Source organism: Mus caroli, unplaced genomic scaffold (assembly GCF_978045245.1).
Source record: "Mus caroli unplaced genomic scaffold, Mus_caroli_1 scaffold_3, whole genome shotgun sequence".
Classification (NCBI taxonomy): domain Eukaryota; kingdom Metazoa; phylum Chordata; class Mammalia; order Rodentia; family Muridae; genus Mus; species Mus caroli.
Window position 1 is genome coordinate 33,145,108 of NW_028227258.1, and position 23,252 is coordinate 33,168,359.

General features: G+C 40.1%; 1 protein-coding gene across 6 annotated transcripts in view; it reads left to right on the forward strand.

The window, feature by feature from the left end:
* Positions 1-23,252, forward strand: part of Ank2 (ankyrin 2) — a 605,825-nt gene that overhangs the window by 552,670 nt on the left and 29,903 nt on the right. For 3 of the 6 annotated variants that reach the window (XM_029474795.2, XM_085835542.1, XM_085835543.1), the window contains 11 exons: positions 1,238-1,273; positions 7,092-7,316; positions 8,773-8,871; positions 9,846-10,000; positions 14,314-14,525; positions 15,097-15,301; positions 16,840-16,936; positions 18,415-18,643; positions 19,407-19,532; positions 21,202-21,324; positions 21,989-22,021. In XM_029474795.2, the coding sequence (XP_029330655.1) occupies positions 1,238-1,273; positions 7,092-7,316; positions 8,773-8,871; positions 9,846-10,000; positions 14,314-14,525; positions 15,097-15,301; positions 16,840-16,936; positions 18,415-18,643; positions 19,407-19,532; positions 21,202-21,324; positions 21,989-22,021 (1,540 nt within the window). Of the gene's footprint in view, positions 1-1,237; positions 1,274-6,119; positions 6,144-7,091; positions 7,317-8,772; positions 8,872-9,845; positions 10,001-14,313; positions 14,526-15,096; positions 15,302-16,839; positions 16,937-18,414; positions 18,644-19,406; positions 19,533-21,201; positions 21,325-21,988; positions 22,022-23,252 lie in introns of all 6 variants that reach the window. The other 3 variants (XM_085835541.1, XM_085835544.1, XM_085835545.1) reach the window with 3 other exon arrangements.

Genomic DNA, 23,252 nt, shown 5'->3' on the forward strand with positions numbered 1-23,252 from the left:
AATGAATTAATATGCATAATGAATTGGCTGACGGGAGGCCATGTCTACCAATATCTAGTTCTGTAACTCACCTTATATATTGTTATTCTGAAAGTCTCTGTAATGTTTTAATGATAGTCAAATACTGAGAATTCGATATCAACTCATCAGGTGTTAGGATATGCCACAAGTAAAATATAGCCTCTAGATAGGAATCTTTTAAAAACAAGCTGAAGACAGCTTTTGTTGTGACTTTTGAACTCACACACACAAATTAGTCACAAAAGATGAATATTTGGCGTGTAAGGCAGCCAAGTCTCTTCTGCATGGGACAACATAGCATAGATGCTTACAGAAGTACTTCTGGTGTTTAATTTAGTTGTTCCTATTTCTTAAAATATCCTGGGAGTTAGTTCTTTTAGATCCATGAAGGCTAATTTTTTCAGATGGAGAATTTTTTTTTTTTTGTAAAGTAGCAAATCACTGTTCTAGAAGACTGTATTTCTGGTTCATTGAAGAAATAAATTGCCTATGTCAGTAAACATTGGAACATTATGAAACCCTGTGGGATTGAGGATGCACAGACTTGTGGGTAAAAGAGTAGTGAAGAGTAGGAATTCGATTAGGCTCAGGGACCACGATGCTCAAAGCAGTCGATGCAGTCTTGTACAGAAGCACTAAGGTTATGTTTGCAGAGATCTTCACTACCCACTAGTAGCTGATTAATGTTACGTGCTCTGCTATAGACTTTATGCTGTATCCGCCACACAAGGTATCCTTTAAGCTGTATCTTTCCTGTGTGTGTTTCTTCTGCTGTAGCCCAACAGGGAATTGCCTTATCTAAAAAGCATTAAAGAATTTCCCAGTGGAGAGCAATTGAATCAAAACCATATACATATCTTTATAATGTCACTTGGTGCTTTTTAGCTTCTTGAACACTTAGCCTTTACTGAGTGTCTCCATGAGCCAATGCTAACTAAGGTTTCACTTCCGTATTCAGTGAATATGTAACTTCCCCAGCTTCCTAAACTGGGACGAGTCACAAAGGCTCCAAAGCCTTTTCTTCTCTAAGCGCTTGGAGAGTGACATCTCTATTATTGCATAGAGTGATATCTTACTTGTATCTCCATCTTTTTTTTTCAGTGACTACTGTGTTGGTATATGAGTTAAATATTTCAATCAAAATCACATCTGATTTCATTCTTTATATTTCACTTATTACCTCTTTCTCTATGCTAAAGTATCTATTCTGTTGCAGCCGCGCCTCTCCATGTCTTGATCGTGACAACAGCAGGTGAACCTCTGCGTAATTCCTTCTCTGAACATGTGCCCCCTCTGGTCCCCGCCCCCTTGCCATCTCCTTCTGCATATGCCCACCTCAGGATGCTTTAGTGTTGATGATGTCTAGCAAAATATTTGCAAGGGTTTATGTTCTCTAAATTGAGCCCATTGCTCACTTTCCTCTTCCCAGTAAAGGGAAAGCGGGTGTATTTAATGTCAGCAGGTATGAGGTGAGCTGGGCCAACATTAAAATGGACTCCTGTCTTGGTCATGGCCTCCACATCGTATATGCTTTCGTGAGGAAAAGTGCTACATCCAACTGAAAGCTTATGTTATGTTCCCATGATGAGGCAAATTGGCAGAGCTATTACAAAGTTTTATTTAAGGTTGCAATTTTTAGTAGCGCTCAGACCATTTCCTCTTTGTTTTGCCTTATCTAGCCATATCCTAGGTGAGTCAAAGACTTATTTATTAATGGTAATTTTTTTTTGCTAGCTCTATTTTAAGTCCAACCTTTTGATATTTTTGGAAATTGTGCTGTGGAATGACATCTCCACCTTGTAAATATAGCAATTATGCTATGTTATTTAGATGAAGTTATTTTTAAAGTTCCTTTTGGGCTGCTGATTAAAGGATTTTTATTCTGTGGCCAGCCGTTATGATACTATGGATTATCCCTCGATAAATAAGACAATTTTATATTTTCATTCTAAAAGTTCAGTTAATCTTTTTATCTTTTCTCAAGTACACCATAAATGTGTATCTGGTCATGGACATGGGGATTGGTAAATAATTATTGAGTGATTTAAACAAATTTGAACTACACTAGTCAACATCATTTCTCCATCAGCTTTTTAGTTTGTGGAATCTGGAGAACTAGGAAGGGACTAGGAGATTATGGAGAAGGAGGCTCCTGGTGTGGTTTTAGATAGTACCACTGAGTCAGAATTAATGCCAGGGCCTCTGCTGTGTACATGACCTCACTGAAGCACCCTGATGCATCTTTTCTCTTGTCTTTCACCCAGTGACTAACTCTGAATGCTGCAGTCTCCTCCCTGTTCCCAGCCCATGGTCCTAGATGAATTAAATGGAAATTTGAACTATCAGTAACTTTGTGGGTGGACAGTGCAGTCCTTAAAAGTCCAAATCCTTGTTTTCTGCTGCCTCCTCTGAAGCATGTACTGGTTTAGCTAATGAAATTGCATATTTATTGTCCAGTCCTCTGTCTAATAAAAGTGAATTGCATTTGCTTTTATTCCTTTTTAAATTGTGACAATGTTGTATCTCACAATTTAGAAAACTGCAGAGTTTCTACTTTGCATGACTGCTGTCATTTGAAAAGTCAGAAGCATCAGAGACAATGTCCCTTGCTATTTTTTCCCTGTGTAGTCCTAAGTCAATGTCTAATGAAATACATCTACACGTTTTCAGCAAAGTATCTATTTAACCATAGGTCAAAGACTCCATTGACTAGGGGTAATAACCGTTTGCTTTCCAGTTAGGAAATCTCCCAGAGCCATCTAAAATCAAACATTTAAGTAGACTGTCTGATCTAGACAGCCATGAACTACATCAAATTTGTAGCATTAGGCAGTAAGTTCAGATATGTATTCACCTAACTCCCTTAATTCATGGGTAAGAAAACAAGGTTAACAAAATTGTTAAGTTACTTGACTGTGGTTACAAAAATAGCTCAAAATAGAGATAAGTCTGGGCCTGGGCTTCACACGTAAATAATGTCACCAAAATTCTATTGACGACATTAAACTCCTTAGCACACATGTGAGTATCTTGAACATTCTTAATAATTTTTTCCCAATGTTTTAGGTGATGTATGATATATATTTTAATGATCATGACATTTAAAAGATTTTTTTTTTAAAAAAGCAGAAAAGAAGAAGATGATGGGGGCAGCCATTTATTGAATCTGTATTCTTTACTTGCACATGGCTTACTGTTCCCGATAGCTGTGATCAGGTCAGCTCCCAGAGGTTGAAGGCTTCCATGTCACACTCCAGACTATAGAGCTGAGCTTTCAGTCCATAGCTCTGAGTCATATACATTCGGCTCACTCCAGACCCATCTCATGAGTCACCCCTTTCATCCTCCCTCCTTACCCCACAGTCCTCACAGTAAAAAAAAAAAAGTTCCTGCACTGTTGGCTCCTGCTTCATACACTGCAGAGTAACTGGCTCCTAATTCCCTTAGCCATCCAGGTAGTGGTGCCTTTTGGTATTCTGCCATTTTTGATGAAATTTCTCAAATGCTTACCCAGTTTTCTGCTTGAAAGTGGTGGGATTGACAAGATAGCGTGCTGGCTTTACCAGTAGACTTCAATTGCATCTGGTTGTGTAGTGCAGTCTCTGTTCTCCTCCTCTTCTTACATTAAGGAGAGGCCTTGGGAGTATACAGTAAAGTCCTGTCTTAGTCATTTGATAACTATATTATGAGTCCAATTTGGCCAGAACATTTACAGCAGGGCTAAACTTTAATACCCTTTGTTCCTTGATAGTTAGTGTTCATGTCTTTTCAGCCCTCTCTACTTCTTGGCATCTTTCTATTTTACTTTTTGTTCTCTCTTTCCTCTTAGTTTCTAAGGAAAAAATCCCCACTGGAGTTTGTGATTGTCTGGTAGCCTATGTCATTACTTCTCTTACTTGGTAAAATCTAGAGGCTTACCCTGCTCAGCTGTCTGCTGTTTTCCCCTGAATTATACACATTGCACACTTGAGTTTTCCATTTTGCTTTGCATTTGATTAGGGCTTTTTCGGGATCACTAATGACACAGGCATGATTCCTGAAGGTGTGTCTATGTGCTGTGTCAGTCCTTCCTTACGTTCTGTTATTTCAACTTCTCCCTTTTCAGCCTTTCTTCAAACAGTCTTGTATTATTTTTTTAAAAAATAATTATATGAGATTCAAACTATTAGTTTTCACAGTCTCCCATTTTCTACCCAAGGAATACATTAGATCTCTCAGTTCAGCAGAAATGCGTGTGGTAGACTCTTTAAAATTAGACATAGTACTTTCCTGCTGCTTTGCTGCATCTGAACGTAGAGATTTGAATGATTCCTGATTGTAATAATAGGCCAGACACCTAAGATTTCACTTACCTCATACTTTAGCCTTACTCTCTCTGTTCCTTGTAAGGACACACCATTTGTCATAGCCTGTCTCTTCATTCTTATATTTATTCATCTATTCAAAAATGATTCTTGACTCCCTACTCTGTTCTGTATCCATCCTGGACTGAGTACTGGGGGGCTGAGACTGTGTTCCCTGTTGTTACAGCCCTTAGATGACACCTTGATGAGCTGACCGGTCATACCTTATTGACCAAGGAAATTAGCAAGCAGGCCCAAGCAAGGATGAAATCAGAGAGTGACAACTTGGCTATAAATGTGAAGTTCTTGGCGCAGCTCCTGACATTTCGGGGATATCACAAAAAAGGATCATGGAAGCAGAAATCAGGGAGGAAGTAAAACAGAAAGAGGGCTTCTGTGGCACCACACTAGGGAAAGTAAAAGAATATGTCAAGGGCATGGCTGCAGATTCACTGTTTTGAAGACAGACCACCAGAGTAGTCTACATGTTCCTTTGAGTAGAGAATTGATATCCTGCAGACAAGAGGTCATCCCTGGAATAATATACCATGGAAATATAAGGGCCTGGGACATGAGTGCACAAACCTTGTAACTTCCTTCAAAGCACCTAGCTACTACGAGGGTTCATGACATGTACTAATAATCCCTTCTAGTTTCAGCACCTCGATTTCTTGCTCAGAGTAATTGAGATTTAAAAAATTAGCTGGGTGTGATGATACATTTATAACCACAGAACTTTGGAAGCAAAGGCAAGAAATTAAGAGTCCAAAGTTAAGCTCACAAATGTAGAAAGGTCAAGGCTAGCCTGTACTACCTGAGACCCTATCTCAGAAAAATTGAGGAGGAAGGAAAATCAAAGGAAGTATTGATGTTAACTATCAACGAGTCAGAAATATTGCAGTGAGGTTAGATACTCTGCTGGTTGAAACTGTGGCATTTTAAGGCATTCACCTTTAAATGAAAATCAGTGTAAATGTACTCAAATAAAAATAATAAAGGGAAAATCTGCATGTCCATCTGGAAGCATTTCCAGGATTTCCAGCAAATTCGTGTATTTAAAAGTCAGAAAAAAAACACTGAAGAATTCATATTAAAGACTAAGAGTAAGAAAAGCTGCAAGCTATTTCTCAGTGTGTCTTGCTACCACCCAGAATACCAACAGTTCTCGTCCTCTGAACTGTTGCTTGTGCAAAGCAGCTCTCACCCCTCCTGAAAGCTTAGCAGCTAGGGGAGAATGGTAGGCCTAGGCTGGCTCCTGCATGCGGGAGGTCTGTGGCTCCTGTGATTTCATGCTGCATGCCGTGCTTCAGAGGGTACTCTGGGCTTCCCCGCACCCATTTCTCTTACTAGCAACAGGTTTTCTGTTCAATGGCGTGTCTAATGCATTCTGTGTTCTGCTGCAAAGAGGATGCTATGATATTTCACTCTCCTTTAAAAAATAACATCAATGTGTTGCGTTTCTATCCCACCACTTACTTTGATGGAATACCTTTCAAATGTTTTCAGTGTTGTCGTGGAAGCAATATCTAGGTGTGTTGATCTGGCCTGGTGCGGTTCTCGGTATCTCGGTCGATCTGTGAAACACCTATATGTTGCTTTCATTATGTTGTTCTCATGTACACTTCGCAAATGCATTGAAAGTGGGAGCACGCTGAAGTGATTGTGGACGAGCCTACATAGTGTACATACACGTCCTTGTGTAACATGGACATGGACAACTAGATTATTGTGCTATTTAATTTTTTGCTCCTGTAGGAGGTGCCTGCTCAAGAGACCTTGGTGAGTGTCATGACTAATGAAATAACAAACATTCCAGCTAAGCTGCTCCAAGTTTTGTAACTACCCCTCCCCCAAAGAAAATTCAGAGTTTTGATCCTCACTTAACAGCTGAGATTACTGATGTTTTTTGTCATGATCAATGAGCAATATAGGAAGCAGTCATCACAGAGATGCTTTTGCAAACGTAAATGAGTTTCAAGTCCAGTTCACTATTAATTGAGGGAAATCACAGGGTGCCAGCATCTCCATCAGCATGAGCACAGGGTGCCCGTGCTGGACGTATCCTGCAGATACAGACTCTGTTTGTTTCAGCCATTCACACCCTATTTCAGTTAGAATGGTTTAGCACAGAGACCTCTTAAAAGTGCAAATGCAATTTTTAAACCAGAAAATTAGTTGATTCTGTTCAAAACAGTGTTTTCCATCTTGCAACCAGAAAAATCTACATCCAGGGAAAAATGACTTGCAGACAGGACACAGTGGCAGCCTGAATTTGACCTTATGATAAGGCCTTTAAGGTTGTTCTTTTCAATTCTGAGATTACACAAAAATGAGCTAGACAGATGTAATGTTGGAATATTAAGTTGAGTTCACTTAAAACATATACAATTTGGTCTTTCTTATCTGAACATGTGGATTACTAAGGATAGATAAAAAGACAGAAGGCTTGCCCGTGTTCTGAGCAATTCCCATCCAGTTACCAGCAAAAATCAGTAGTATTCTTCAATAGCATGTGAAGATCATATACAAATTAAAAAAAAATAAAAGTTTATAAATATGGATATTAGGATATTAGTATAAGCATTAAAAAATACTTTTCCACATGGAATTTACATTAAAAAGAATTTTCCTGAGAAAATAAACAGTATAGAGAAAGTTAACCTCCCAGAGTGTGTTTATCTCCTGAATTGCTTTGAAGCAGATCTAATATTTTATTTCACTTTTTAGTTTCCTAGTCAGTTTTATGGTGGATGCCCGTGGTGGTGCCATGCGAGGATGCAGACACAATGGACTCAGGATCATTATCCCGCCTCGGAAATGCACAGCCCCAACTCGAGTCACCTGCCGCCTTGTGAAACGCCATCGACTGGCAACAATGCCGCCCATGGTGGAAGGAGAAGGCCTGGCCAGCCGCCTGATTGAAGTCGGACCTTCGGGAGCTCAGTTCCTTGGGTAAGGGTTTCCCATAAACCTCCTACTTAGTCTCCGATGGGCTCGTGCCCTCTACCTGAGATCAATGGGATGGAACACCAAAGGTATGTCAAGCCGTTTTGAAAAGAGATTGGCTCCTGTGACTTTTTTGTAAAAATTGAAAACAGTGCCTTGATCCTTGACTTCACTTCCATGGGAGCACGGTCAGGCATCAGTGAGTTAAACAGGCACATTGTTGGTGCTTTTCCTTAGATGTGGAAATAGCTGCCAGACTCCCAACGATGCATTTTAGGCATTGGTAGGTATTTCTGCTTCTTGTCTGAGGCTAAGAGGCAAAGAATAAAGAAACAAACGTGCTTTGTTTGAAGCAGAAATTTAATGCATTGTTTGGTTATGATTCCAATTGCCCCCATCTCTTTGGACAGTAGCCTTCAACTCAATGCAAAAGGCATTGCCCTCATGAAATATCTAGAATTCAGTCTAAATGATTTTTTTTCTGTAATCAAAATTGCTACCTTGAGCTATTAAGTCACAGTGTAAAATGGAAATGTAAGACCAACCTCCACCATGCTCATTTTGGCAATTTTGAGCAGACATTGTCATTTCTTCTTTCTCCTGTCTCTCTGTAAGGATGCTGTCATACAAAGTGGCACCTCAGTGTGTCAAGAGGTGAAAAGCTACCACCAAACGGTGACAAAAGAACAAAGCTCTGGAGGGGGACACATTTCAAATCATCTTGAAACAAATTAACTGTCTTTAAGTTTTCGCACTTAAGGCTGAGAGAAATTTCTTGCTAATTAGGATGCCTTCTGATTGTTGTCAATGTCATATTGGGGAGAGTTTCCTGCTTTAGAACTCTGGAAATGTTCTAAAGCCTGTAATTTGGAGCAAACTGTTAACGGGTTGCTCCAAATTACATTCACACCTGAAAGGGGATGCGTTGCTAGTTCCCCCTTGTAGAAACCACCTCTCATAGCTCTTATCAGGTAGAGCTTTGGAAGGAGCCTGTGAAGTTCTGGGTTGCATCAGAGAAAAAAAATGTCACAATGGTTGGAATCTTTGGATGTTCAGTACAGAGCCTAACTCCCTCCTGCTCAGGTAGTTGTAGGCTTTTTGACAGCTTTCAAATCTGTTGAGGAATATCCATGAAAACATCTTGCTGCTGTCCAGAGTTTTCATGGTATTCCCAACAGTTTTGACTTTCCCAAAGAACAATTTTTTTCCCTCCATTTTTGGCTAGCGCCCTGGCAGTGAACCTCAGTAGGAACAGACTTGACAGCCATGTGCTCCCCTGGCACAGAAGCACCTCCATTGTACACTCTGGGTCTCAGGTTCCTTGCTCTTTGTGACCAATGGAGGGGGCAGAACCAAACGCAGTGTGAAACCAAACTTCACCCTGTGATGCTGGGGTTCTGTGGACACGGTACCTGAAGCTCACTTCTGTTCTTTCTTTCATTGCTGCTTTGGATGTACTCAGTAAACTTCACCTGCCAACGGCTCCTCCCCCACTTAATGAGGGAGAAAGTTTGGTCAGCCGAATCCTTCAGCTGGGGCCTCCTGGAACCAAATTCCTTGGGTAGGAGCGACTTAAAACAAATTGATGGCTGCTGGCCCCCATTCTTCTCCTTCTTCTGCGATATGATTTCTCTTTTCGTCATTGTGCCCATGACATGTCCCTCTCTATGATTTAAACTCTGTATAGTCTATCTTTAGTGGACCATTTCTGACCCTTGTGGTATGTGACTTTTATTTTTGAGTGACGTTTTTATATCTTCTCCCTTAAAGTGCTGTGACCTTCATTTTCGTTCAAGCATGAGATTTGCCTAGTTGTACTCTGTGCTAGTTATGATGTCGTTATGATGAGTTTGGAATCTGTCTCAAAGCAACCTGGACTCAAGAATGGAAGGCCTCTGTCTATGTTGAATGTGACCTAAAATATCATAGAATAGTGCATGTTCTGTATCCCTAATGTAATAGGCATTGGACACTATTGGGCTATTGACTGAGCTGCTCATTAGAGCCACAGGGTGTGTACATGCCTATTGTTTCCTTGAATGAAGACAGTATGAGCAAAAGCCACAAGTGCATGGCTCATTAGCACAAGTAGTCTACCTTTCTGACATCTCATTTACAACACAATGAACTATGTAGTGTATGAGCCATTGTCCCTCTTAAGTCATGTCGTCATTTTGCACCCATAGAACATGTTTTTAGGAGATTGGCACACATCGTAGACATGCATGTACATTTCTTTTGGTTAAATGTGCTACACCTACATTTATCAAAGGAGACGTTCCAGAATGCCACCTGCACCCACAGGGAAATATCATTTGGCTTAAAGTAGAAGCATGTACTTAAGGCGCAGTGCCCCTGAGGTAGAGTGTCACTGTCCCACCATCTGGTAGTCACTGGGCTCTGGAGGATGTCCCACTGTGTCCCTTCCCCTAGAGTGAGTAGAATTCCAGGTCACTTTGCAACAGACTGTGTTGACTTGCTTGTCTTGGGGTTGCTTATCCTGTCTACACTGAGTGTTCTGCATTGCTGTGCCAGGCCCGTGATCGTGGAGATCCCTCACTTCGCCGCTCTTCGAGGAAAGGAGAGGGAACTGGTGGTCCTGCGCAGTGAAAATGGGGACAGCTGGAAAGAGCATTTCTGTGACTACACTGAGGATGAATTGAACGAAATCCTTAATGGCATGGATGAAGGTACCTTCGGGTTAAGGGGTGTCTTAGTCAGGGTTTCTATTCCTGCACAAACATCATGACCAAGAAGCAAGTTGGGGAGGAAAGGGTTTATTCGGCTTACACTTCCATGCTGCTGTTCATCACCAAAGGAAGTCAGGACTGGAACTCAGACAGGTCAGGGAGCAGGAGCTGATACAGAGGCCATGGAGGGATGTTCTTTACTGGTTTGCCTCCCCTGGCTTGCTCAGCCTACTCTTAAAGAATAGAACCCAAGACTACCAGCCCAGGAATGGTCCCACCCACAAGGGGCCTTTCCCCCTTGATCACTAATTGAGAAAATGCCTTACAGTTGGATCTCATGGAGGCATTTCCTCAACTGAAGCTCCTTTCTCTGTGATAACTCCAGCTGTGTCAAGTTGACATAAAAATAGCCAATACAATTGACCCCTTGTCAACTTGACACACAAACACATCACTAGTAAGCCTCAACCCTTACATTCTTATTCATCCCCAAGATCTAAATAAATTTAAAAGTCCCACAGTCTTTACATATTCTTAAAATTTCAATCTCTTTAAAATATCCATCTCTTTTAAAATCCAAAGTCTTTTTACAATTAAAAGTCTCTTAACTGTGGGCTCCACTAAAACAGTTTCTTCCTTCAAGAGGGAAAATATCAGGGCACAGTCACAATCAAAGCAAAAATCAATCTCCAACCGTCCAACGTCTGGGATCCAACTCACGATCTTCTGGACTCCTCCAAGGGCTTGGGTCACTTCTCCAGCCATGCCCTTTGTAGCACACACGTCGTCCTCTGGGCTCCAGATGCCTGTACTCCACTGCTGCTGCTGCTCTTGGTGGTCATCTCGTGGTACTGGCATCTCCAAAACACTGCGTGACCCCTTCAGTCCTGGGCCTTCAATTACAACTGGGGCTGCACCTTCACCAATGGCCTTCCATGGCCTCTCACAGTGCCAAGCCTGAGCTGCTGTGTGACCCCTTCATGCCTTCAAAACCAGTACCACCTGGGTGACCCTTACACATTACCAAGTCCCGCTGCAGAAGGAGTACAACCTTGCCTATCTCTGGAACACAGCCTCTTTGTGCTTTCAGAAAACACTTCCCAGAAGATGTCACCTCAACGATGCTGGTCTCTTCTTAATCACCGCTAATTTCTTAGCTCCAGCTAACCAGCATCAATAGTCCCAGTAATGCAAAGTTTTTGCTTTAGTAGTTCTGGTATCTTGTTAATCACAGCTGATTCTTCAGCCCCAGCTAACCAGAACTACAAAATCTTCACAATAAAAACAGCAATGGCCCTGAAGAGAGTCTTTAATTTTCCCCCTGAAATTTCACAAACCAGGCCTCCATCTTCTGCACTGTTCTCAGCATTATCTTCCAAGCTCCTACACAACATCTGACAGAGCTCTTAACAACGAATGGATCTTCAAGCCCAAAGTTCCAAAGTCCTTCCACAGTCCTCCCCAAAACATGGTCAGGTTGTCACAGGAATACCCCACTCTGCTGGTACCAATTTGTCTTAGTCAGGGTTTCTATTCCTGCACAAACATCATGACCAAGAAGCAAGTTGGGGAGGAAAGGGTTTATTCGGCTTACACTTCCATGCTGCTGTTCATCACCAAAGGAAGTCAGGACTGGAACTCAGACAGGTCAGGGAGCAGGAGCTGATACAGAGGCCATGGAGGGATGTTCTTTACTGGCTTGCCTCCCCTGGCTTGCTCAGCCTACTCTTAAAGAATAGAACCCAAGACTACCAGCCCAGGGATGGTCCCACCCACAAGGGGCCTTTCCCCCTTGATCACTAATTGAGAAAATGCCTTACAGTTGGATCTCATGGAGGCATTTCCTCAACTGAAGCTCCTTTCTCTGTGATAACTCCAGCTGTGTCAAGTTGACATAAAAATAGCCAATACAAGGGGTCCAGAAGAAATCTAAGGCAGAGGCATGAGGATAAGGCACTGCTTTAAGATCATCTAGCTGTCTGTGTTCCTTTGTGCGCATGAGTGCCTCTTGCGGTATTTTACTCCTGCACATTGTGTGCTGTGTTCTAACTGAAACAAAATTGAACGGACAATTCAATCCATTTTCTTAACGGTGTTTATGTTTAAATTCAGGAAAGTAAAACCTTTTAAGGTATTAAGCACCTCATTTTAAGAAGTATACTCCACATGCTTCTATCTTTTAATGAAAACTTTGTCGAATCTAAACTAACAGCAGAGTAGATGTTATTTCATAACAAACGGGCACAAAACTCGGTGTGCTCTTAGCAGTGAGGTGATGGGCTTGTTCAGCTTTGTGGTTACATGAAGTGGCATGAAGCAAGTATCAGGGCTAGCACTTCTCCTCTATGCAACTTGTGGGTCTTGAGACTGAGTCCCTCCCTCCAGCCAAACAAATATTTCAATTTGTGGCTGAAGAAATTGAATGGTTGAGTACTGGGTATGATGCATCTTCTAGATCCTTATATAGTTAGTATTGGGTACAATGAGTGAGTTGTTGGTAGAGTGGTTCACTGGAGCCTCATTGTGATATTTTAAATACCAGGTTTAAAAAACTAGATGTTTAATAAACTAACTCTTTAAAAGTACTAAGGTATTCAGTTGAGAAACTTCCACTACCTATAACTAATATCTTATACAATAATGTAATTTCCTTTTAAGCTTTCTATTATTAAAGAGATAGGAACATTTAGTTCAATCAGTCATTCATATGGAGACTTTGGGAAGACTGGATTGCATGCAGATACATCATGTACGTATTTTCCTGTGGAAGTTTGTTTTTAAAGGAGAACTTTGATCTCTCTAATCCCAAATCTCTTCAAGCCATTGAGGAACAAATTGAAATATGTGCCTAAGTCGTCAGGCCCCCCAAAATGAAGAGAGGATAGGTCCTATCCCTAATACGCAGTGCATGCCACTTTAAGTAACTACAAAAGCAGAGCAAGCCCCTTACCTCGTTGCCAGGGGTGTGCCTTGCTTGTACAGGGCTAGACACATGAAGGCAAAGCACAGCCATAAGTCAAGTTTATCTGTGAAGAGCAGCCTGCCCACAGCAATTTCCTTATCTCCTTCTGATCCTGTTGAGTAAGAATAAAGGCCAGGCTTAGAAGATGGAAAAGTACACTGTCTAGTGTGTAGGTCAGTTTCTTCAAAGCAGGGTGGAAAGGCCAGAGTTCTTGTCAGTGGTCAGTGAAGGTGACAACACTCAGCTCCTTCCACTTCCTGAAGCCCCTTTATTTGTTAGCATTATAATGGTTTTGGAGATTTTCTTCTGAGTGGTCACCCATCATTGATGCCACCATGCACATTATTAGCATCTGGCCCTTGGATGAAGACCCACTCTTATAATAATTGGCACATAGAAGAAATTCATTTCAAAGCCAAAGAATCAGTTTGATATATCCACCTTTAGAAATATGTTATTTTATAGGTTTCTGCTATAGTATTGGCCAGTGTGTCACACTTCCACTGTCTGTGATTAGATCCCAGGACTGCCACAGTTTAATATCTAGTCATGCTAAACAGTCAGTGACAAGTTACTATTTTATAGTGAATTGTAAACAATTTCTAAGACTAAGCAACTTTCGACAGTTCTTTAAATTTACTGATACATTTAGTACAGATTTTCTCTATTTCAAATCAAATTTTCTGAATTGCCCTAAATACCTACACTAAATTTATAGAATCTATTATCTCACCCTCTGTTCTTAGGTAAGTCACTGTAGGTATTTGGTGTATTTGGTAAGTCTTTAGCTTCAGAGGAATATTGAAACCCAGATCCTGAGCCCAGACACAAACCATGCCACAGGACGGAATGTATAAAGAGAAACCTTACCCATTCACTGTAGAGTTTATTATTGAACTACTGCCCCAGAACCCAAACGACCATATAATTTCTTTAAACCACAATAACTGGTCTTTGAGCTAACTTTGAAGTTTGCAAAGGAAAGGGGTTCAGATACATCTTCCTCACCATCACACAAACCACGAATAGCACATGTTCATTCCCACTGCAGGTTTGCCCTCAAACACCCTTACAGAGACAGACAGCACTGAGTGGATGCTTCTGGCCTAGAGTGCACTTCTTTTAGTGTTCTTGAAAGGCCTGGTTTTCCCGCAGTGTACCTGCAGAATGATGACAGCTGATAAACTATCCCTGATATTTATCTGTTCAGTGTCAGGATAGCCTTATGCTTTAACTTTAACTAAAAAGGGGTTTGCTGCCCTCCCTGCTCACTATTAACCATGCCTGTGAGTCTGCTAGAACATTCTCAGGAGTCACTTGCTCTATGAAGATGGATCATTTCTTGTCTCAGTGCTGGACAGTCCAGAAGACCTGGAAAAGAAACGAATCTGCCGCATCATCACTCGTGACTTCCCACAGTACTTTGCGGTGGTGTCTCGCATCAAACAGGACAGCAACCTGATTGGCCCCGAGGGTGGAGTACTGAGCAGCACAGTGGTGTCACAGGTGCAAGCTGTCTTCCCAGAGGGTGCACTCACCAAGCGCATTCGAGTAGGCCTACAGGTATGTCCATGTAGGATGCAGACGATCCTGTGGGGGTTTAATTACCATTTTTATAATTAGCTTTTCAAATGGGAGTTGAAATGTCACCAAAATAAAGCTTTCCTGAATGAACAAAGGCTAACGGATGAGATAACTAAGCTAGTGCAGGAGCTTGCTCCTAAGTCTGACTACCTGAGTTGGATTCCAGAAACCTGTATGATGGAAGATGAGAACTTCCTCAGGTTGTCTTCTGACTTGCATATGTGTATACTGTAGCATGCATGCATACACACACACACACACACACACACACACACACACACACACATCTAACACACAATAGATAGATAAATAAATGATATCTACATATATAATTATATATATATTGAGAGAGAGAGAGAGAGAGAGAGAGAGAGAGAGAGAGAGAAGAGAGAAGAGAGAAGAGAGAGTTTAATAGTACTAATCTTACAGCTGCCACATTTGAAATCCACCAAACTCATTTGTGAGACAAAAAAGCAATGTCTGGATATGATAGATATTTGACATTAAGTGTAATACAATCTATAGCTAATGTGTTTTCCTCTCTTGAAAGGCTCAACCTATGCATAGTGAGTTGGTGAAGAAGATCCTAGGCAACAAAGCCACCTTCAGCCCAATAGTCACTTTGGAACCCAGGAGAAGAAAATTCCACAAGCCGATTACTATGACTATTCCTGTCCCCAAAGCTTCAAGTGATGTCATGCTGAATGGTTTTGGGGGAGACGCACCAACCTTAAGATTACTGTGCAGCATAACAGGTAAGGCATATGTGACTATATCATAGAAAATTCTAGAAGAAGATACTTAATAATAGTTAAAAAAAAACTAAGTTATGTTTACCATAGGTAGCAGTAGCAGTTGAGAATATAGATGAATGTCTGTAATCTCAGGATTTGGAAGACAGAGGCAGAAGGATTCTGAGTTCAAGAACTGTCTGCACACTATGAAAAGGCTCTATATCAAAAAGCTGCGGGGTTAAATACATCAATTTAGGGATGGCATTTTTAAAATTAACTAGGTGAACAGAAGGTGAAAAAAATGAGTTATTTACCAAACAATGTTTCTATATCAAACTATTACATATTTACATATGGAGTCATTTTTAAAGTAAATGTTTTTAATTTTGCTTTTCAACCCACTGAGGTGTTAGTGCTGCCCATATGTGCGTCGTATGGTGCCATCCACCGGCTCCTCCCTGTCTATGCAGGAATTTTCCTGGCATGATCTTGTGCAGGCAACCCAGTCCTGTGAGTTGACCCATCCGACAGCCCATATGCAGCTGCAACCTCTCACCGGTGGCACTCTTCCTCGTACTGTGGCTCTTTGTTTCCTCTCTCTTCCACAATGATCCCTGAGCCCCAAGGCAGGGCAGGATGCTAGATGTCCCACCTATTGTCGGGGGAACAACGGAACCATTGCTTTTTCTCAGCATTTGAGCAGCTAGGCATCTCTGCATTAACCACTACCTACATCTCTAAGGAGCTTCTCTGACCAAGGCTCACATCTACAGATAGAAACATAAATATTTACAAGGCAGCTTGACAATATGACCATTTAGCAACACAATAATAGTTTTCCCTAGCCATAAATTTTGGCCATGTTTAGGGTTCTATACCTAAATTTCCTCCTGTGGACCAGGCCTCATAGCTAACCAAGTGAACAGATGTTTCCCCCCATACGTAGCCCAGCTGCTTTTAGGAACTAAATGGGAACATCTTGTAGCCAGCAGGGTCCAACATTGGATAAAACCATTGATTTTTTTTCTCCCAGAAGGCTATGTAGGAGACCAAGGATAGAATTCCTAATACACAGATATTCAAATACTTTCCCTTAAATTTAGTTAGTTGAGGTGGTGTCTGGTTTTTTTTAAGTGTTATTTCTTAGTAAGTAGTTTTGACTTATGATTTTTGACATTTGATTTATGATAGTTTGTACTCTTTCATTTTAATTTCATTAATTAATTAATGCATGTATGTATGTGGTGCTGGCAATCAAATCTGGGGCATGTTATTTGCTAAGCAAGGCAAGTAGTTACTCTTGAGCTATATATCCTCAGCACCAAAAGTTGCTTTGTTTAGGTTTGGTGTGGTTTTGTACTGAGGATTGAACACAAGGTTGTGCACATACTAAGCAAAAGCTCTATCACTAACCTGTATCCTGCCTCACTTTATTTTCCTCATGGCCTTTTGTGGAATGGAAGGGCTATACAGGTGAACAGTCAGAAGCACAGAGACTTTATTTACAATCCAGTGTCTCTAATTTTGCCCAATAATCCTCCACAATCGCACTCTTTCAGGTGGAACTACGCCTGCCCAGTGGGAAGACATCACAGGAACAACGCCACTAACATTTGTCAATGAGTGTGTTTCCTTTACAACCAACGTGTCTGCCAGGTATGTGTGTGCAGCACAGAAAAACCCACTCACTGTACTTCTTTCTTTCTTCTCAAAATCATCTTTCCTTTTTTTTTTTTGTTTGATATTGCTTCTTAATTCTTTCAAAGAGATTTAATTTTAATCAAATTTAATTTTAAGTAAGGTCTACATTTCCTTTGACATGAATAGTAATGGTACAGTCGCCAAGTCCTGACAGTCAGATTAGAATCTATGGAAAATAAGTGTCTGTCTGCTTTGGCTCTGTGATTCTGGCGTTAGCTTTGGCAACCATAGCTGATGTTTCCAGTTCCCAAGGAATGAGACATTTCCTGTTACCAAGAAAACAGCATGAAGAGCTTCTCTTTTAAGAGAATACCAAGACATGCAGTTCAGTGTATCTTGCTCAGTGGTTGAAGAGTTAGTGTGTTATATACCCTAACACATTTGCATGCTACACATTTGTAAGAGGCTGGAGGGATCTTCTAATTATTTCCTTTATGTGGACACTTGACTTGCCAGCAAGGAGGACGCCACAACAGGATTCTTCTGCACATGTTTGTTGGGAGAGCTTGATAGCGAAGGCGAAAGACCCCAAGCCCCAGAGCTGGCACTGCTTATATAGGCCTAGGAGTGGCGTGTCTATACCTGATTGGTTGTGCTTTCAGTACCTCATTTACATTCCCCGGGATGGGCTGTGACTTGGCGCGAAACCCTTATGCACATGCACACATTGGTTGTTTACCTGAACTTACGGGCGGTGGCCAGCAGTAGCCAGCGCCATCTTGTAATGGCGTATGTGGCTTCCACACTTTTACATGCCATAATTGAAATTTAATATTAGTTCCCATTCACATGGACTTTAGATAAAAACTTTCCAATTTCTAGTTGGTTTGATTTAATCTCAGTGACTGGTTAACCCCTTGGGTAATGAAGCAATGAGAAAATGATGTTGAAACCTTCAGAAGGTTAAATGAATAGGAGAGGAATCAAGGAAAATAAATATCTACATCACAGTGTCTGATACAGAACTTTTACATACCAAAGAGTTATTAGTTATTTTATTTTTGTATTTATTTATTTACTTTCTGGTTTTGTTATTTATTTTATTATCAAAGAGTTCAAAAGCAGTCAATAGGTATGTCAAGAGACTGGTTATAGAGAAGAACCAGTTATATTTTACTATGCATGGTGGTATGTTTCCTAAGGATTTCTTCTTGTAAGTGTATATCGTACATGGAACATATTCAGAGTCAATCTTAAAACATGTGTCGTGCATCTCTTTTTCTTAACACCTCCCGACCTCCTGTCTGTCCTGTTGCCTTCCTTGCCATGTCTGTGTGTTTCCCTTTCCTCAGCCACCTCTCATCATTTCCCTCCCCCATGTCCTTCCTTTTCAAGAAACATTTGATGACATTACTGATCATATCAAAGGAATCAGTCTGTTTTCAAGTTGCACACTGTAAACTTTAGGTAACTGGTTTTCTTTACTTTTGTAGGTTCTGGCTGATAGACTGTCGACAGATTCAGGAGTCTGTTGCCTTTGCATCACAAGTGTATAGAGAAATAATCTGTGTACCATATATGGCCAAATTTGTAGTATTTGCCAAGTCACATGACCCCATTGAAGCCAGGTTGCGGTGTTTCTGTATGACAGATGACAAAGTAGATAAGACCCTTGAACAACAAGAAAACTTCTCTGAGGTGGCCAGGAGCAGGGATGTGGAGGTAGGAATGTTGTATTGTGTGGCTTCACTATCGGGTTATTTGTAATCCAGTTATTATAGGAAGAAGGTTTGCTTAGCAAAAGGAAGACCAGTCTATGTTTCTATCAGTTGAAGGCCAATTTCCAAAATCTGAATTTTTCTCTGACAGTTTAGATCATAAATGAATGGCCTCTATGTGTGTAAATAAATTCCTATAAAATGTATTTTTAATTAAAAAATTATTTTTATTGAAATAAAAACAGTTATTGATAAACTTCAGAGTATGTAGGTGACTATGAGTTTGTTATAACTATAGCAGCTTAGATGGTTTATTTTTCTGGATTTTCTTTTAAAGCACTTCCTTTTGTTTAAGTGTTAGTCCAGATAAATACATTTTTACATCGATTTTTTGTAAGAATTTCTCATCATTATAGATGTTTATATACTGACACCCTGTGCTCTGCCTCATTATGATGTCAAAAGTTACCTAATGTAAAGTTTATATTTAGGTATAGACATATGGGTCTTTGTGGGTATCATGATACAACATTAAAAAAGAGAAAATTGAATGTTGCCATGCAATTGAAGATACTCAATAGCAAGAAGAAATGGTGGTGAATGTTTTGTCATGTATGTGACAGATGTGAATCAGCTGTGTGAACATTGTCATGTATGTGTATTTTCAGAACTGAAGGTTCCAAGAACTCCCATTGCTTTGCTTGTATAAATGAACTAAAAGTGATTCTAGCTATCTTATTCCATGTTGGCTTTCTGTCTTCTCTTAGGTATTGGAAGGAAAACCTATTTATGTTGATTGTTTTGGCAACCTGGTTCCACTAACCAAGAGTGGCCAACATCATATATTCAGCTTTTTTGCCTTCAAAGAAAATAGACTTCCTCTCTTTGTCAAGGTAATGCATACATAAAAATCAAAATTAGTTAATCATTTATTTAAGTACAAGGATTGTTTCCAGTTTCTTTCATAGTAAGAATATGTGCTTCTCAAACATTTCCAGTGATTTTAAAACATATTTAGAGGTGTTTACAAAAACACATTTTTAAAAAATTTTTTGAAGTTCAAAGTCAATAATAATTCTTAATGAGAGAACATATTTATCATGAGGACTAACTAGGACCAATGTATTAAGTAGGACATTAGCTACCGTTTCCCAGATTAGAAGGCAAATCATCTCTTTGTGTGTATATGTGTGTATAAATGTGTATAGGTGTATGTGTGAGTGTGAGAGTGCGCATGTGAGTGTGTGTGTGCGTGTGTGTATATGTGTGTGTGTGTGTGTGTGTGAGAGAGAGAGAGAGAGAGAGAGAGAATGTTGATGGGAATAAACTTAGAGCCTCACACCTAGTTACTAATAGGCAATGACTCTACTGATGACTTAAGTGCCTAGCCTTCCTATTTCTTCATGACTGTTAACTTTAGATGTCCATGCTGAGATTTTAAAATGTATGTAAGAGTAACTAATGTAGAGACCAAATGAGCACTGACAACTCTTTTGTAATAATTTCTTGAAAGACCCAGAATATTCTAGTACAATGAGAAATTATTCTAGTTAGAGCTATAGACTTGATATACTTTCATCAATTCAACTTCATAGAAAAATCAATATGAATGGCTCCATTTAGCATAGAATACCCAGGAGCATAAAAGATAGAAAGTAAAAGGGTGGCTCTCAGGAGAAAGGGGGTGGAGGAAGAGAAATTATTCCTTAATACATGGAAACTTTCAGTTTGGGAAGCAATTATGCATGCAGATGGAGGGTGGTGATAGGTATATAATGAAGTGCATGTATTTGTGCCATAGAATTATACACCTAAGTGGTTAAAGTGATGTTTCCTATTACAAATACCACAGTTAAATTTGAATGAAGTTCTGATGTTGCAATAAACTTGAACGTGTTGTGCTAAGTCAACAAAACACAAGGAAAATACTATATGACTCCATTTTACAAATCCATGGAAACACAAACTAGCATGGAGATTGTCAGGGGACAGGAATGGGAAGGGAATGTGTACTGGGAGCACTTTCTCTGGAAAATAGTGGTGATTGTACAACTTCGTGAACATGATTCACAGCACTTACAACTAGCAGAAATGGACAGTTTTATGGCAGGAACATTTTACCACTGGTTTTTAAAAGGTGAATTAGTTTTGGAGACCTAATGTATAGAAATGGAACTACAGTTAACGATTATTTTATATTTGAAATTTACTGTGAGATCTGAAGGGATCTAGAGTCCTGACCTCAAACAAACGGTGACTTTTGCGTGAGACAGCACCTGTAAATCAGCATGACTGTTGGCTTCATTTTGCATTGTGTGCATATCAGACCAGAGCTGCCTTAAAATACATACAGTTCTTTCATTCATACTTCAGCAAGCAAGCATACCAGAAAGACATTTCCAAACTGTGTTATAAATGATGTCAGCAGAGTAGAAAAGGGAAAAGCTTTGAGTCTTTGTGGACTTTGTGTCCCTCTGTAAGTGTTACCCAGTTGGAATTATTTTCCCTCTAAAACACACTGATGTCTGATGTGATGAAACATGTATGTCTTTCTTGTTCAAGGTACGTGACACAACCCAGGAACCTTGCGGGCGACTCTCATTTATGAAGGAACCCAAATCCACAAGAGGACTGGTGCATCAAGCTATTTGCAACTTAAACATCACCCTGCCAATTTATGCCAAGGTATTGTGACATCCACTGCAGAGAACTGGAGTTTTAGCTCCTTTTTAAAACATACAGAACACAAGTACATGTGCTAATCATTTTGGCATTTAATATACTTTGATGAAAGCTTTTATTGCTATGTATTAGATATGGCAGAGAAAATATGAGTCTAAGTTTTAATGCTTTTTGGACTAAATTTTAAAGAAAAATAACTGGCTTTGTCCCCATTCTTGTTTCTGTGAGCCTTCCTGAAGTCACATGATGCACTTCCTCCAGTCAGGATGTTAGCATGTTAGCTTCTGCTCACTACCCAAATGCTTTCAAAATAAGCTTACTAATTGTGGTTGACATTTTCAGTCAGTATCCATGGTAACTGGGACAGCATCCCTGTGATTTCTGTAGATCAGTCCACCAGACACATTAAATATCAAGCCTTGAGACTGCTGGTGACCTCAGGTCAGAAATTAGCATATCCATCATTTGGTCGTTTTGTCTCTTGGAATGTGTAAACTTTGATTAGTCTTCTTTAACTGTTTGTCTTCTATAAACTATTTAAGAAGGCAGTCTGAGTTTAACCCATGCCTGCTTGATGCTTGGAGGTGGGATGTATTTATTCTTTTCCTCTAAATGTTTTCTTCCTTCTGCCTTCTTTTCTATCTTGCACGGCATCTTGGGCATCAAGGAATCGGAGTCAGATCAAGAGCCGGAGGAAGAGGTAATTTTACAACAGCGACACTTGTCCCTACTATGTCATTGCTGGTAGCACTAAGAAGAGAGTGTGGTTGGCCTCTGACTTTAGGGAAAGTAGACAGGGATTCTTAGCAAGTAGATGAGCAAAATTTTAGTCAACCTCTCTGATCCTATGTTTCTTCATCTGGTGAACTGTGTTCAGAAAATCACAGTTCCCTTATTTATTTTAGCCTGTCATGTAATAGTTTGTATTTCTCTACAACTCCTGAAAATGCATGTGCATTATCTGAGAGACACTCAAAGACAAGTCTGAGGATGTCTGAAGATCATGGTGATCACACACAGTGATTTGCTGTATAGGTCTCGTAGCCCCATCATACACCATAGGGTGTTCCTGTGATGACATCATCACACTGGCGATTGCTAGGGTGTGTGCTGGGGTATTCTTGGGTTCTTGAATCTTCTTAGCCCCAGGTAGAACATGCAGATTTGTTTATGTATAGCTTATATAAATGAAAGTTAGTAGCTATTAGGAATATAATGTGCTCCTAAACACCAAGATTGAGAATCACTATGACTAACCAATTCTCAGGAACCCATAGTCCAATCATTAGGGTCCAAGATTATGATATAAATATATACTGATAATGAATATTTATCATAAAATATATTTGCCAAGCATAGTGCTCCACACACCTCAGTAGCACGAGTTTCTCTCCTATCTTCTCTGTGAAGTTACAAACAGACCCAGGAAACATATTCTAAAGACAGGGCATTGGACAAAGTAGATATCTGGTCATATTCACTTCAATTTTTAAAGCAAATGTGTCCTTATCTCATTTTTAAAGGTCTGAAAACACCCAATATTATAACAGAAATGAAAGAACTCATTGGAAACCACTTTATATTTATTCACTATCATAGTCACTTAAGTTTCTAAAACTAATTATCATTAATGCATACGTTTTTAATATACTATCATTTTTAAATGTTATGCTAATGCATCTGACATATAAAAATGCAAAGAAAAATATAATAACCATTCTCTGTCCACCAACCTGAAATGCATGGCCTTAGTTTAGATGAGTGCCCATATCTCCCCTTTCTGTCATAGGAAGCTGCAGAACAGCTGTGAGATGGCTGTCTCTCACACACACCATCAAAAGATGCTTAACTGGTCACTCATTCCCCTGTGTGCATCACTGTGACACACTCAGTTTCCTTCCTGAGCTCAGTGATTCTGTCAGCCTAGCCCT